The following is a 15,735-nucleotide window of genomic DNA, read 5'->3' as shown; positions in this document are numbered from 1 at the left end:
CGCTATCGCCAAACCTTCCGTCTCCGCCACCGAAATCTGCGACTCAACTTCATCTTCCCGACAGCTTTTACCCAGCAACTTCTCCTTCCCAGTCATTCAAAGGAGCTCGCAGCATAACACTCGAAAGCGTGCTTGCTGCAGGAGGATGGTCCAGGTTTGTGAAACCTTACGGATCTCACTTCACTACAGAATTCATCTCTAGCTGCAGGTGTCTCGACGCGCCGCCGAATCCTGAGCCTGAGCTCCCTTGAGCCTAGCGACGAATTATTCCGGTCACTGTACCGTTGACATACGCATACATTCTTTTAATTATTGGTTCAGATCGTCAAAATGGCCGACCAAAATATCTCACAGTATAAATACTCGGCGATGTCCAACCTGGTTCTCCAGGCGGACCGTCGTTTCATTTCTCGCATCAACGATGAACCTACCGGAGATCCAGAATCCCTTGCGGGCCGAATCGGTATTCGAGAAATGGGATCAAGGATAGCGCGCGATGATGCTCCAAAATCCAAGAAGAAGGCTCTCGGACCGGTCGACGTCGAGCGCGGTGCGATTCGAGAGGGCGAGGATGTTCTTGCGCGTGAACAGAAAAAGCGACAAAAAGGCCAGCCCGCCCAACTACGCGGCCAAGGCATTCTTTCCGCAGCCGACGCCCTCATTGAAGGGCTGAAATATCGCCCTCGTACACCTGCCACCCGCGCTACCTACGATCTAATTCTCACATTGACTGCGAGTCGTCTCGGTGATGTTTCACACGAAGTCGTTCGAAGTGCTGCCGATGCCGTCCTAGAGGTCTTGAAAGACGAGGAAATGAAGGATTTTGACAAAAAGAAGGAAATAGATGATTTGATTGGCACGTCATTGAATCCGAAAGAGTTTAACGAGCTGGTCAACTTGGGAAAGAAAATCACGGATTACGACGCACAAGATGAAGATGAGGAGATGGGTGACGGCTTCGCGGGCGAAGAGGAGGCGGAACTAGATGAACGTCAAGGTGTCGCTGTGGTCTTCGATGAAGACGAGGATGAAGATCGCATGGGCACTTTGGACGAAATCCACGACGACGACGAGTCCGAGTCCGAGGATGAGCATGAATCAGGCGATGAGGAGGCTGTGCCCAAGGAAGCTGAAGATGTGCCAACTGAGGAGATGGTCATCGATGGAGGGATGGGCCGAGATGGAGATCAACAAAAGAAGGGATTGAAAGTACACGCCCGTGAAATCGACGCTTACTGGCTTCAGCGTCAGATTGGTTCTGCATACTCGGACGCCCATATCCAGCAAGAAAAGGCTACCCAAGCCCTCGATATCATGGGCGGCAAAACAGAGGACGGCTCTGAAAAGCCATTGCGAGACGTCGAAAATGACCTCATGGACCTGTTTGACTACGACTACCCAGATCTTGTCGCCAAACTGGTTACAAACCGAGATAAGATTGTTTGGACTACTCGCTGGCGGCGGGTGGCTGAAGACGCTGACACTCGTCACCTTGTCGAGAGTGAGATGGTCGAGGCTGGACATCGCTCTATATTGGATGAGATCCGTGGAAGGGCTGCCCGTGACGATGATACTGCTCGTCCCGAGAAGAGAATCAAGATGGATCTTATGGATGTTGACATGCCGAATCCCCCGGCCGCCGAGCAAAAGCCCGCAGATGGTGGACTGGTCCGTGGTCTACAGCCGAAACGAACGATCAACTTGGAGAACCTCGTCTTCCATCAAGGAAACCATCTGATGACGAACCCTAACGTCAAACTTCCCCAAGGATCTACGAAACGGACATTTAAAGGCTACGAGGAAATTCACGTACCTCCGCCAAAAGCCAAGCAAGAGCCGGGAGAGCGCAAGATTGCCATTTCAGAGCTTCCTGAGTGGGCGCATAAGGGCTTCGGAGATGCCAGGGAGCTCAACCGCATCCAGACCAAGTGCTATCCGTCCGCTTTCCAAGATGATGGAAACATGCTTGTCTGCGCCCCTACTGGGTCCGGAAAGACAAATGTTGCCATGCTTAGTATTCTTCGTGAAGTCGGCAAGAACCGCAACCCTCAAACTGGCGAAATCATGCTCGACGACTTCAAGATCATCTACATCTCTCCCCTGAAGGCCCTTGTGCAAGAGCAGGTCGAGAACTTCGGCAAGCGCCTTGCGCCTTACGGTATCAAGGTGTCCGAACTGACTGGTGATCGTCAACTTACGAAGCAGCAAATTGCTGAGACACAGGTTATCGTTACTACCCCCGAAAAGTTCGACGTTATCACCCGCAAGGCGTCCGAGACGAGTTATACCAAGCTTGTGCGCCTCATTATCATTGACGAGATTCACTTGCTCCATGACGAGCGCGGTCCCGTTATTGAAAGCATCGTCAGCAGAACCATTCGTCAAGTCGAGCAGACTGGCGACCCCGTAAGGATTGTGGGTCTTAGTGCCACTCTTCCTAATTACCGCGATGTCGCCAGTTTCCTTCGTGTTGACCCGGCCAAAGGATTGTTCCATTTCGATGGGTCTTACCGACCTTGTCCCCTGAAACAAGAATTCATTGGTGTCACGGACAAGAAGCCTATCAAGCAGCTGAAGATCATGAACGACATTTGCTACAACAAAGTCATTGAGCATGTTGGTCAGAATAGGAATCAAATGCTTATCTTTGTTCACTCGCGAAAAGAGACAGCGAAGACTGCCAAGTACCTCAGGGACAAGGCTTTGGAGATGGAAACCATAGGCCAAATCTTGAAGAGCGACTCTGCAAGCAGGGCCATCCTTGCCGAGGAGGCCGAGTCGGTCGATGACGCTTCACTCAAAGATCTGTTGCCCTACGGGTTCGGTATTCATCACGCTGGTCTGAGTCTTGCGGATCGTGACTCTGTTCAAGCGCTTTTCAAAGATGGCAGCATCCAAGTTCTTGTTTGTACAGCAACTCTTGCCTGGGGCGTTAACTTGCCTGCACACACTGTCATCATCAAGGGAACACAAGTCTACTCCCCTGAGAAGGGTAGCTGGGTTGAGTTGAGCCCTCAGGATGTCCTTCAAATGCTTGGACGTGCTGGACGGCCTCAATACGACACCTACGGCGAGGGTATAATCATTACCTCGCAAGCCGAAATCCAGTATTACCTTTCCTTGATGAATCAGCAACTGCCCATCGAAAGTCAGCTTATGAGCAAGCTCGCCGACAATATGAACGCTGAGGTTGTGCTGGGCAACATTCGAACTCTCGATGAGGGTGTTGACTGGCTTGGCTACACCTATCTATTCGTTCGCATGCTGCGCTCCCCTGGACTGTACAGCGTCGGTGCCGATTACGAGAACGATGATGCGTTAGAACAGAAGCGTGTTGATCTGGTTCATTCCGCAGCCGTGGTTCTAGAGAAGGCTGGTCTTGTGAAGTATGACAAGAAAAAGGGCCTTATCCAGTCCACAGAGCTGGGCCGCGTTGCCTCACATTACTACATCAGCCACAATTCGATGTCGACGTATAATCAACACATTCAACCCTCTATCGGTAGCATTGAGCTTTTCCGTATCTTCGCCCTTAGTGATGAGTTCAAGTATATCCCAGTTCGGCAGGATGAGAAGCTTGAACTGGCCAAGATGCTCGGCCGTGTGCCTGTTCCTGTCAAGGAAGGTATAGATGAACCTCACGCCAAGATCAACGTTCTCCTACAGGCGTACATCTCCCGTCTCAAGCTCGAGGGCCTTGCCTTGATGGCCGACATGGTTTACGTGACCCAATCAGCTGGTCGTATTCTTCGTGCTCTGTTCGAAATCTGTTTAAGAAGGGGCTGGGCGTCTGTGGCCAAGAATGCCCTTGATCTTTGCAAGATGGCTGAAAGACGAATGTGGCCGACAATGTCTCCTCTCCGCCAGTTCCCAAGGTGCCCGAGGGATGTGCTGCAGAAGGCTGAGCGTATTGATGTGCCTTGGGGTAGTTACTTTGACCTCGACCCTCCACGCATGGGCGAGCTTTTGGGTATGCCTAGGGCTGGCCAAACGGTCTGTGACCTGGTTTCCAAATTCCCCCGACTAGAGGTTCAAGCACAGGTTCAGCCAATCACGCGTTCCATGTTGCGAGTCGAGCTCACCATCACACCCAACTTTGTGTGGGATGAAGAGCTCCATGGCACCGCGCAGGACTTTTGGATCTTGGTAGAAGACTGTGATGGTGAGGAAATTCTATTCCACGACCAGTTCGTTCTACGCAAGGACTACGCACAGTCAGAGATGAATGAGCACCTTGTCGAGTTCACTGTGCCTATCACCGAGCCTATGCCCCCTAACTACTTTATCTCCCTCATCTCCGACCGCTGGATGCACTCGGAAACTCGAATCGCCGTTTCCTTCCAGAAATTGACCCTTCCAGAACGATTCCCCCCTCATACCCCACTGCTCGACATGCAGCAGGCGCCAGTCAAGGCCTTGAAGCGTGATGAGTACCAACGACTGTACCCCGACTGGGAGTATTTCAACAAGATTCAAACTCAATCGTTCAAGTCTCTCTTTGACAGTGATGACAACGTTTTCATCGGCGCCCCTACAGGTAGTGGCAAGACTGTCTGTGCTGAGCTGGCACTGCTCCGCCACTGGGCCCAAGAGAACAGCGGCCGAGCAGTTTACATTGCTCCCTTCCAAGAGCTTGTTGATCAGCGCCTAGAGGACTGGGAGAAGCGGCTGAGCAAGCTTGCCGGTGGCAAGACAATTGCCAAGCTTACGGGAGAGATGACCGCGGATTTGAAGGTCCTCGCCGGTGCAGACCTTGTTCTTGCTACACCCGCACAATGGGATGTACTCTCCCGGCAGTGGCAAAAGCGTAAGAATGTGCGTGCGGTGGAATTGTTCATTGCGGATGAGCTGCACATGCTTGGAGGGTACGGTGGTTATGTGTACGAAGTGGTTGTATCTCGCATGCAGTCCATCGCCCTTCAGACCGAAAGCGGCATGCGTATCGTCGGTCTGAGTGTTCCTATCGCCAATGCTCGCGATATCGGTGAGTGGATTGGAGCCAACAAGCACACAATCTACAACTTCAGCCCTCACGCCCGACCGTTGCCTTTGGAGCTCCATATCCAATCTTTCAGCATTCCTCACTTCCCTTCAATGATGCTAGCCATGGCAAGACCTGCATACCTTTCGATCCTGCAACACTCTCCTAATATGCCCGCCCTGATATTTGTGCCTAATCGGAAGCAAACCCGCTCTACAGCCATCGATCTGTTGGCCTCGTGTGCTGTTGACGACGACGAAGACCGATTCCTCCACGCCGATGTTGAAGAATTACAACCCCTCCTCACTCGGGTTCAAGAGCGTACGTTGGCTGAATCACTGTCCCATGGTATTGGATACTATCACGAGGCTCTGAGTCAGACTGATAAGCGCATCGTTTCTCACCTCTATAACATCGGTGCAATCCAGGTTGTCATTGCTTCGCGGGATGTCTGCTGGGAACTTAACCTCACCGCCCACCTCGTCATTATTATGGGAACCCAGTTCTTTGACGGCCGTGAACATCGGTACATTGACTACCCAATCAGTGAAATCCTTCAAATGTTCGGCAAAGCTTCGCGTCCCGGTCAAGATAAGAGTGGTAAGCGTGGGCGTGGTGTCCTCATGGTGCCGTCCGTCAAGCGGGAGTACTACAAGAAGTTCCTCAATGAGGCCCTGCCTGTGGAGAGTCACCTACAACTGTACATGCATGATGCCTTCGTCACCGAAGTGAGCACGGGAACGATCACATCGACTCAAGACGCTGTTGATTGGATGACGTACACGTATTTCTACCGCCGCCTTCTAGCCAACCCAAGCTTCTACGGTCTCACCGACGTGAGCCACGAAGGCCTGAGTACCTTCCTTTCGGAGTTGGTTGAGAACACTCTGAAGGAGCTGTCGGAAGCCAAGATTATCGACCTGGATGAGGAAGATGACAGTGTGTCGCCTCTCAATGCGGCTTCAATCGGTGCCTACTACAACATCTCGTACATCACGATGCAGACCTTCCTCCTTTCCCTATCAGCGCGGACAAAGCTCAAGGGCATTTTGGAGATCATTACATCTGCGACGGAATTCGAGTCTGTTCAAATGCGACGTCATGAAGATCACATTCTCCGCCGAGTGTACGATCGCGTTCCGGTCAAGATGTCCGAAGCTGCCTACGACTCTCCTCACTTCAAAGCCTTCGTGCTGCTTCAAGCCCACTTTTCTCGCATGCAGTTGCCTATCGATCTGGCCAAGGATCAAGAGGTCATCGTTAGCAAGGTACTCAGCCTTCTCAGCGCGTGTGTGGATATTCTCGCATCTGAAGGCCACATGAACGCTATGAATGCGATGGAGATGTCCCAGATGGTCGTTCAGGCCATGTGGGATCGTGACAGTCCACTCAAGCAGATCCCTCATTTCGGCCCCGAGGTTATCAAGGTTGCCAACGAGTACAAGTATGTAATTTCACCTCTTTCTTTCACCGCGTCTGCTAACCTCACGCGTTTTACTAGGATCAATGATATCTTCGAGTTCATGGATGCTATGGACCCCGAGAACAAGGACTATGCCACCCTTGTCAAGCGTCTTGGCCTGGACAACAAGCAATTGGCACAGGCAGCCGCATTCACCAACAACAAATATCCCATTCTCGAACTCGACTTTGAAGTCGAAGACCCCGAGAACATCACCGCCGGCGAGCCCTCATACCTTAAGATCAAGGTTGAGCGGGAAGTGGAAGAGGATGAGGAGGTCGACACTACCGTCCATGCACCTTTCTACCCCACTCAGAAGATGGAGAACTGGTGGCTGGTCGTTGGCGACGAGAAGACAAAGAGCCTGCTCGCGATCAAGCGAGTCACGATCGGTCGGAAACTGGAGCTGCGTTTGGACTACACTGTTCCAACGCCTGGCGAGCATGAGCTTACGTTGTACCTGATGAGCGACAGCTACGTTGGGGTGGACCAAGCGCCCACGTTCACTGTCACTGCTGCTGAGGGCATGGAAGAGGATGAGAGTGCCGAGGAGGAAGAGGAGTAAACGAAAAGGAACCCGTTTGTTTATCAGGATTTGGTGCTATAATGTACTGTAATTATACGAATGACTAGAGATTTATGCTGATCAATTGTGATGATCAGTCCTGAAATGTAAAACGAAGAAGTCCCATCATACTGGAACGTATATTGTTTCCAGCTGGATCCAGGCCTGTTTTTTGCGTCACGAAGCGGAGATAAGGCTGCTGTATACACACGCAGGCCAAAGTGGAGATGGATTGCTTGAGCCTAAGAAGGCATGTTCAGTACCACCGAGGCACCTGCCGCGTCCTGGTCTAAAGGGTTAAATTTACTTCGCGGATATGGCACACTCGATGGGGAAAGCTATTGAACTATAGCATTCATTTCCTGATACAGACAAGCGCCATCTATCAAGTACTCCAACTTAATCTAGCCATGCATTCCAATACCTTTGTTCCATTCTAATTCGTAACTGTTTGCGGCCGTGACCCATAAACTGGTAGTCGAAAAAGCAAAGAAAAGAAAAAAAGATCACTCGAGACAGCGAGGAGAAGGATAAGATAGAGGTAGGCACTGGTTGGAAGGAGGGATCGTTAAGATACATATGGCACAGAAAGAGAATCTCTGAGCGTTGGTGATACCCTCAAGGCAGGGGGGTAAAGAAGAAAAAGGATAAAAGAAATACGGGGTACATCACACAGCCGCAGATTACACGTAGAAGAAAGTAAAAGGGGTATAATTGTAAGAGGTATGATATCAGAAGAAAAACGCAGAGTCAAAAAGGCATAAAACAGGCGTTACTGGTTTCCGATCTCAACGAGAACCTTCATCTCGCTATCCATCCAGTCTACTTTCTCGGCGGCGAGAAGAGAGAGCGTCCAGTCACTGTCGTTCTCAATTGAGATAAGTCCTTCTGGCAGCCAGACCTGGAATCGCCAGCCAGCGGACGCATCCCACGTACCGGTACTTGTGTCTGTATTGGGGTCAGCTGAAATGCCGGGTAGTTCCCCGGCATATCTGCGACAAAGGAGTTGCCTGGCATTGGCAAGATCGGGACATTGACTAGCGGGAATGTCATAAGATGGAAATATGCGCTTGCCGTGTTGCAAGATGTTGATTCGTAAGTGAAGAGGGCATGAAGGGGTATGAACGTTCGAAGTCTCGGGTGCGTTGGGGAAGGATAGGGGCGCTAGTGGTAGAGATTGCGGCAATGGTGTGTGGTTTTGAGCATTTTGTCTCGCCGCTAGGGTGTCTCGGATAACCCGCGAAACGTCACGGGCAATGCTGCTTGCACTGTGCAAAATTGAGTAAGCAAAACGTCTCAAAACGTGAACGGCCGTAGTATACACTTACAATTCGTTCTTGACAGGGCGCTCAGCACTTCCACCAATGCGCCATCTTAGATCATTCGTGTACTCCGAATTGATAATACGCCCGATATTGTCATCCTCACAGCAGCCGCTACAATCGTAGTGCCCTTCGTGAACAACCTGATAATGGCTGTCAACTGCCGCGACGAGGCCTCGCCAATCGCCAAGTTGCAGGCCCGACAGTGCCCACAAATTGTCGAGTTCGTAGTTTTGATTGTACATGTCATACGACTTGGAGATCGCATGCCAGTCGGTGGTGTAGCCTTCCACGAACAGTTCAGTGAGGCCAAGATCTGAAACTTGGACTGTCGATCCAGTTTGAGAAGGCGGCGGCGGAGGCGCTGGTAAAGCAGATTGGGCGGAACTATACCCATCCGGAAGATGGTGTTGTGTGTGCATTTGAAGATGTTCCTCGGCCGTAAATCCAGGTGGACTAGCAGCGTGGAAATCTTGGATACTATCCTCTGTTTTTCGTCTCCTTCGTGCCTCGGGTCCACCTTTCCTGGTCTCGACGGCATACTGGCGCTGGCGCTCGTTCGTGACCATACGCCTCAGCAACGGGATAACGAGCGAGATAATCTTCTGCTGGTCCCTTGGCCAGACGTAGGTTCGAGGCGGCATACCCTCGTTGACGACATGCTCACCAAAGAATCGCGGGCCATTGCCCTCAACCTCGAGGAAATGGCGCACACAGTTCCAGAGACGCAACTTCACCATCTCCGTGTCTCCCTTCCCACGCTGACCCACACAGTCCCGACGCTCCGGATGCCTGTCATCCAGCATATATGCTTTTGCCGCCGCTTGCAAATGCAAGAAATTCTCCGGCGATAATTCAAGAGACGTAAACATCTTTGACATGGGAGGCCTGGTATACTTCTTATTGGTCGAGGTCTGACGGAAAAGCGCCGCTGCAGAATGTAACCCAACAGCACGAGCTTCCGCCAGCGACTGCGGTGGCGTGCTGCGAATCTCCAATCCCTCGCCGCCATAGGGACCAGCATGATGGTTCGCATGGTGTTGGGCCTGATTGTGGTGCTGTGTCTGGCTCTGGTGATGCGCAAGACCAGCAGTAGCAGCCGCTAGAGCAGGATCAAGCGCATCCTCGTTCCTCTTTCTCTTCTTCGTGCCTGATCGAGCCAATCCTGAGGACTGGCCGTGTTCATTTCCAGATGTTGACCCGGGTCCTCGGTAATGCCGAGGACCACCAATCCCCGCGTAACCTCCCTCGCTAAAACCATCGTCATCTAACTGGATATCAGGCGCGTAGCCGTCAAGGTGGTGTTGGTTCCCCGCCGCTCCGGCTGCCGCTGCAACGGCTGCTGCTGCTGCCCACTCTGATACATCTTGGCCCGCTGCCGCGGTGGCGGCTTCTACCAGCCCGGCGAGCTGGTTCTCGCTTGGCGCGTACCCACCGCTCGCAATGTGTGAATTCTGGTCGGCGGTAGAGGTGGATGGCGGTTGGTTGTTGGAGAAATCGCCTGGGGAGTTCGACGACGGGTGCTGATGATTTTGTGGAGCTGTGGAAGTCATGGCTATCAGGTTCTTCGGGCGTTGCGACTGAAAGTAGAAGTAATATAAGCCAAAAATACCATTCGGACCCTCTCGCAAACAGTGGTCCTGAGGTCCAGTGAGCCCGATTAAGTATGGACCCCTGTCGGGCGAGTGAGGCGTTCGCTGGGTCGCGCCCTGCAGGGCAGGAGCAGGAAGAAGTAGGTCACCACTCAGAAAATCTGGCGTGAGCTGGGAAGGTGGAAGCTCAGAGCTTCCGAATGTATAGATCTTGGAGACCGCGAACAGTCGATCAATCAGATAGCGCGACGAGGCTGTTTGCGTAGTTTGGAGGATGGACAGACAATGCAAACTTTTTGTGAAGCTCTTCGAAAGGTTCTTGACCACATGGGGAAAGTCGGTCCGCGCAAACCGCATCATGTTCAGGCCACATCAGGCATCAACTCTCTCTCTGGTCGTGATTCAAGAATGCACCAACAATAATCTGGTTGCTGCCAAAACCGTGGTTCGAAGATCTGAACTTAATATTTCATAAGTATCAACTAACCAATCTCGGGCCAGCCAAACGATTGATCAGCTGCAAGAAATCTCCATTCCAACCACATCTCCAGTATATCGGAACAGATAAGATCACATCATGATATCAAGAACGCTGTACGCAAAGAGGATGCAGAAATATACACAAGATAAAGGAAGAGACTCGTCAGCTAAATCCAACTTCCAGGGCTCGGGCCGCTGGGTCTTGTCCGCGCATGGTAGCATTGACTAATAAATCCTCCTTTAGCTGTAGCTTGCGCGCGATCTGATCTTCAAGCTCGTTATCTCGCCCAGGCTCGGGAATTGTGAGGTGGCTCTTCTCCCCAAGGGTGCCGCGTTGTCGAGCAGCTTCTATCACACTCGCCCGGCTGCGCCACCGTTTGAGTTCATCCTCGAGGTTTTCACGTTCCGAGTCCAGGTTGCGGAACGCATTGTATTCGTCCTCCCCCCCGAAACAAATTCCATATCCGTCGCAAAAACACACGTGCTCCTTTGGACAAACCACGTTCTGGCCGGTGAAGACCACGTGCCATAGGTACTCCCAGATTCGACCAGAAATGTAGTCGCTAAGTTGCGTGCGAAGAACCCAGTCTCGGTAGAAAATAAAACGCGCTAGGGGAATAGCGTGGACTCGCTCGCGCGAGACGGCAAACTGAGCGCAGCATGGCTGTGCTAGCACATCGGGAATCGGGTCATCCGGGAAGATCTCCCCCCATGATCTGGCCAGCATGATTTCCTCCTGCTTTGACTCGTCTTCCTCGAGGGTACCGGGATGGAGCCAATCGGGGCATCCTGGCCCCCAACCGCAGCGCAGATTCATGTATCCTTCCCTAACCACTCGTTCCGGCCGCAGGCGTTGCAGTATCTCCGCCGCATTACCGTCGAGAAGATCATCATTGTGCCAGGCAAACTGATGGGAGTGCATGAATGCGATTATGTCCGGTAGTTCATCGTAGTGCTCGATAATGTAGCTCAAGTAAATCATAACCTCGTGCCCTTTGTTCTTTGGAGGGTGCAACGGCGCGGAAGGGTCGTCGACGACATATACAGCAGTCTCCCATCCCGGAATCTCAAACTCCATCCATGTAGTATCCTCATAATTTGTTCGCGGCACGACTAGGACTTTCGTATATTCGTATCCTTCTGGTTTGGCAACTCCTGGGACGAATTTCGGGCGCGGAGCGTAAGGTTCTTTATGGATTCCGGTGGTGTTCCAATGCCCGGACGGTGTTGGCTTTGGTGTGTGCGTAGGTACCATATCGCCTAGCCCGACGACTTGGGAAACTTGTGCCCATGATTTAGAGAGACTATAGAGACCGTAAAGACAGAACAGAAAGAAGCCGAGGCCGAGAAGAGGGACAAAACGCCGTGTTGACGCCATGGGTCGGACCGAATTTGACGTTGCGGACTGTATGCGCTGCGCTGCGAAGAAGCGGTGGTCAGTCAACTAGCATCGCAAACTGTGGAATTCCGTAGTTGAAGTTTGGGGGAATTGGTGAGGTTGTAAGATTCATGATCGAGCACTGGTGGCATCAATCCTGCTCGTCTTACGGAGAGCATGCAATGGGGGCCGACTCACAGACAACTTAACTGGGAATTTGACATGCGCCAAAATTGCAGTCGGGGCCCAGTTGTCAAGCCCTTAAAATTGAAGATATGAGCATATGCAGTTGCGATTCTCTTAAAACAAGGTCAAGGAGGGAAAGAGATCCGCATCGGAGGAGCAATTCCCCAGCCAGTGGAAAGTCAACTCGTCGTGGTTACGCAACAGGTCTGAAACGGTCGGCAACGACCAGAACGGGCGGAGGCGGTGCTGCAGCCTTACGACTAAAATAGAACTCACCCAAGGAAGGAGAAGCAAAGGTGCAGATATCTGCACGGAGGAGAAAAGAAGAAGTAGATAGCAGAAGCCCAAAATGTTATCGATCAAAACAGTTGGCCAACTTATCTTCATCTTGCCTCTGGATTCTGAAACACGGCTGAAGCGGCCACTGCGGAAGCACGCAAGAAGAATCATGCGGGAGATGACTCCGGAGTAAGTAACCAACTTGTCAAAGATCATCATGAAGCCACCGGAAATGCCATTGCCAATTGGAGCAAAAGACAGATGATCCCCCTGATAATCATCTGGCTCCTCTTGAATCCGCCAATCGATGAAGAGGTGGAAACAACCGAATGTCTCTAAGAGCAAGGCTTGCAGCAGGGGCTACGTACACCGAAAGACAACCATCAATTTAGAGTGCAGCCACACATTCTTCAGATATTCTTGACTCCATATCAGTAGAGGATAAATATCGTGGAGACAACTATTTATCCATATCGTCTAGTCGCATGTTCTTGAGCTCATGTGGATAACTATGTACAATCAAGTCTCAGGTGAAAACATCAGGCCAGCGGAGCAGAAAAGTAAGAGGATAAGGGAGCGAACTATGAAGATCTTCGGTGATATCAATAAAACTCCCCTCTTATGAGCTAGGATGAGGTTCATTTGGGTATAATCCTGGCTCGCTAAAGAAAAACGCCATTCAAATGGGTCTGGCCCAGTGTATCAGCGATGCATGGTAACTGAATATAGTGGCATCCAAAAAGTACAACCGTGTGAAAAAAGTATGAGAAAAGTATGCAAATTACAAAGTCAAGATCATGTCTCATCGTCTGCCACATCTTCAACCGTTGCCATTCGGGCTTTTCCCTTGGACGGAGATTCCGACGCCTCGTTGTCTGTCGTGAAGTCACCGGTTTGCTGGCTTTGAGTCTCAACCTGGTCGCTACTCGAAGGAGCCGATTTCCTCGCTGTTTCGGTCTCTGCACTCAAATCCGTCCATTGTTGAGAGAGGGACTCGACATTGGCGTCAGATGTAAGCGAGTTAGATCCTGATTGCCAATTTGGTAATCCAGGGAGGCGAGGAGAGGGCGACGTCGCGGTGTCCATGGTACTACTTAGCTCTTCTGTCACGGTCTCCGTGGGTACTTGTGTATTCGAGGTGTTCCCAGATGTAGGAACAACAGGGCTCGTAACAGTGCCACTGAGTGGTCCACTTAGACCCTGTTGTGCGGAGTGGAGTGGGACCAGAGTCCAGCCTTGGGGAAGTGTCAACCCTTCGGGAAGGCGGGAGTCTCCAGCTTCCAAGGATGGTGCTCCTGGGTCGGAAACGAACTGATGGCGTACGGTGGTAGGTGACGTAGAGGATAGTGGATTTGAAGGCACAGGAGGAGTTTGTAGCATGGTATTCTGGACATCTGGTGGTTGAAGCTGCAAAGTGCGGAGGCGTTGAAGCTCTGTCTGGAGCAGTCTGACCAAGTTCAGCTGATCTGCTGTGACCCTAAGACTATTGATCTCAGTCATAATTTGTTGCTCCAACTGTAGTATATGGCTCTGCATGTTCAACACATTCGAGGTAGGTGTTGGCGGCGGTTGAACAGCGACAGGCGCTGGCTGTGGCGGCGGAGGTCGTCCGAACCCAAAACCGAAGCCAATTTGTCTCGCTGCAGCGGGGTTAGGATTGTTTGCCTGCGGCCATGGAGCATTGCCCTGGTGGATCTGTTGATGCAAGTTGTTGAAAAGGTCCCCTCTTCCGGCGCCGAACCCTATTCTGAACGGGCCAAATTGGTATATACGGGCCCTGGGAAGACCTTCAGCCGCACCGTTTCTCCCGAACGGCTGGTTCCCAGGAATTGCGTTCTGCTGTTGCCCCGCACCGGCGTTTGCCTGTTCCGGATTATTCGCAGCGGCTCCTTGGGTTCGAGGGGGAGCGATGACCGGTCGTCGACATGTCGGGCAATTCTGCTGCCTTTCTAGCCAGCTTCTAAGGCAAGAGAAATGTAGAATGTGGCCACAGGGGAGTTTCTTAGGCCGTAATCTCTCGGAGACGCGAGTCGCCGCTCTTTCTCCGGGTTGGTTTTGCCAGTGGTTCATCTCCTCACGACAAATGATGCATACCTCTTCTCTTGCGACCTCTTCAGCAGTAGCATCGGGGTACCGATCATTCATATCGCGTGTAGCATTGCGGTATCGGACGAAGTCCATAATCCGACGAGCAAAGGAGCGGATTGTTACCACCACATCCCGCAGGATATGGATGGGTAGCCCGTAGAAAGTGAAAAGGATGGCGAAAAAGGTAAGGTACACCGTCAGCTTCAGGAAGTCGGTGAGGAGGTCGAGATAGAAAACCCAGCGCCCTTTCTCTTCCCATCCTGGAATATCGAGTTCCATCTCATTGATGTCATTCTCATCAGGCAAATCGGGAAGTGTAGTCTGATCTCCACTCTCCGCTTGCTCAGCTTCGGCCCGGGCGCGAGCAGCCCTGATTTCCTGGCGGCGTTCCTCGACTCGGGCGTTCATCTGTTGGCGGTTGACAAAGATTTCGACCAGCGAGATTGTATACCTGACGGCGGTCGATGTTGAGAGAATGGTCAAGACGGCGAATTCGAAGCCAAACATAACCATCATGTCTGGGCGCGCTTGTTCAAGAACGGTTTCGGTGCAGTATTTCAGCATGAATGTGTTGAACAGGACAGACAACAACAAAGAGATTGCCAGCCTCGCATGAAACAGGACGGGGTTTGCGGGAGGTTGCTGTTCCAAGAACTCCACGCGGCCTTCCCCGATCCATCCCCAAACCTTTCCGACAAGTAGAGACACAAACATGACCAGGAACCAGGCCCCCAGCTCTCCCCGAAAGATTGTCATGGCCAAACATGTTTCCGTTACGGCAAACCACGCCTTTTCATAAAGTTGCTCGGTTTCGATGGGACGTAGGGGTCCGTAAAGGAGGCGCTGAAGCCAGAATAGGAGAAATCCAACAGCCAAAAGACATACATTGGTCAGAATCTGGAAAGCGCCGAGGTCAGCCACCATAAACAGAAGCGGAAGTATGTCGAGCTTACCATGAGATTTGCACTGCTCTGCGAAAGATACACACAAGCAGAATAGAAATTCGCCCTCTGATGAAGCGCTTTCATGACAACACCCGTCGCCAGAGCCACTGAGGCCTAGAAGAAAAAGTCAGCGCTGAATTGAGCGATCTCAGGATATTCGGCAACTCATACCCCAGCATAGGCAGCTAATCTCATCGCCGCAGGGAGTGTGGGCTTAAAAGCCCAGAATCATTGACAAAGTCAAGATACAAACGTTATCACGTTAAAGCGAGCATTGACAGAGCGTGCAAGCTGTCGGGTAAGAAGGGAAAGAAAGTCGACTGGATCGCGTGGACAGATGACAGGCAAAGGCGGTTCTCCAGGTTCTGGACAGCTATACCAATCTCCGGCGGCGGGAACAGCGTGTCTTACGTCAGCGGGGGTTACTCCCCGAAGTCACGACATAAAGGTGATCCGGA

The 15,735-nt window shown here is 51.8% G+C and overlaps 5 protein-coding genes across 5 annotated transcripts; 1 reads left to right on the top strand and 4 right to left on the bottom strand.

Moving 5' to 3' along the window:
* Window positions 1-61: 61 nt before the first annotated feature.
* Window positions 62-7,133, top strand: BJX68DRAFT_17555 (ATP-dependent RNA helicase BRR2). Its single transcript, XM_071037119.1, has 2 exons — window positions 62-6,425; window positions 6,483-7,133. Exons 1-2 carry the CDS (start codon window positions 331-333, stop codon window positions 7,006-7,008), a joined length of 6,621 nt encoding a protein of 2,206 aa, XP_070906172.1. The 5' UTR covers window positions 62-330; the 3' UTR covers window positions 7,009-7,133.
* A 647-nt stretch (window positions 7,134-7,780) lies between these two features.
* Window positions 7,781-10,279, bottom strand: BJX68DRAFT_260876 (uncharacterized protein; the record flags this gene model as incomplete). The annotated part of the gene is made up of 2 exons (XM_071044001.1): window positions 7,781-8,276; window positions 8,337-10,279. The coding sequence occupies 2 exons, from the start codon at window positions 10,277-10,279 to the stop codon at window positions 7,781-7,783; spliced, it is 2,439 nt and encodes an 812-aa protein (XP_070906171.1).
* Window positions 10,280-10,423: 144 nt separating this feature from the next.
* BJX68DRAFT_17506 (DUF3431 domain-containing protein) lies at window positions 10,424-12,550 on the bottom strand. Its single transcript, XM_071037112.1, has 2 exons — window positions 11,986-12,550; window positions 10,424-11,821 (listed from the first exon to the last, which is right to left on the bottom strand). Exons 1-2 carry the CDS (start codon window positions 12,002-12,004, stop codon window positions 10,566-10,568), a joined length of 1,275 nt encoding a protein of 424 aa, XP_070906170.1. The 5' UTR covers window positions 12,005-12,550; the 3' UTR covers window positions 10,424-10,565.
* On the bottom strand, window positions 11,903-12,551 carry BJX68DRAFT_17474 (uncharacterized protein). Its single transcript, XM_071037108.1, has 2 exons — window positions 11,979-12,551; window positions 11,903-11,922 (listed from the first exon to the last, which is right to left on the bottom strand). Exon 1 carries the CDS (start codon window positions 12,462-12,464, stop codon window positions 12,081-12,083), a length of 384 nt encoding a protein of 127 aa, XP_070906169.1. The 5' UTR covers window positions 12,465-12,551; the 3' UTR covers window positions 11,903-11,922; window positions 11,979-12,080.
* Window positions 12,552-13,040: 489 nt separating this feature from the next.
* hrdA (E3 ubiquitin-protein ligase HRD1) lies at window positions 13,041-15,472 on the bottom strand (the record flags this gene model as incomplete). The annotated part of the gene is made up of 3 exons (XM_071044000.1): window positions 13,041-15,230; window positions 15,287-15,391; window positions 15,449-15,472. The coding sequence occupies 3 exons, from the start codon at window positions 15,470-15,472 to the stop codon at window positions 13,041-13,043; spliced, it is 2,319 nt and encodes a 772-aa protein (XP_070906168.1).
* Window positions 15,473-15,735: the final 263 nt, after the last annotated feature.

Source organism: Aspergillus pseudodeflectus (assembly GCF_044049435.1).
Source record: "Aspergillus pseudodeflectus strain CBS 756.74 chromosome Unknown BJX68scaffold_1, whole genome shotgun sequence".
NCBI lineage: Eukaryota > Fungi > Ascomycota > Eurotiomycetes > Eurotiales > Aspergillaceae > Aspergillus > Aspergillus pseudodeflectus.
Note: the sequence above shows the minus strand (reverse complement) of the source record. Positions and strands in the feature narration are given on the sequence as shown.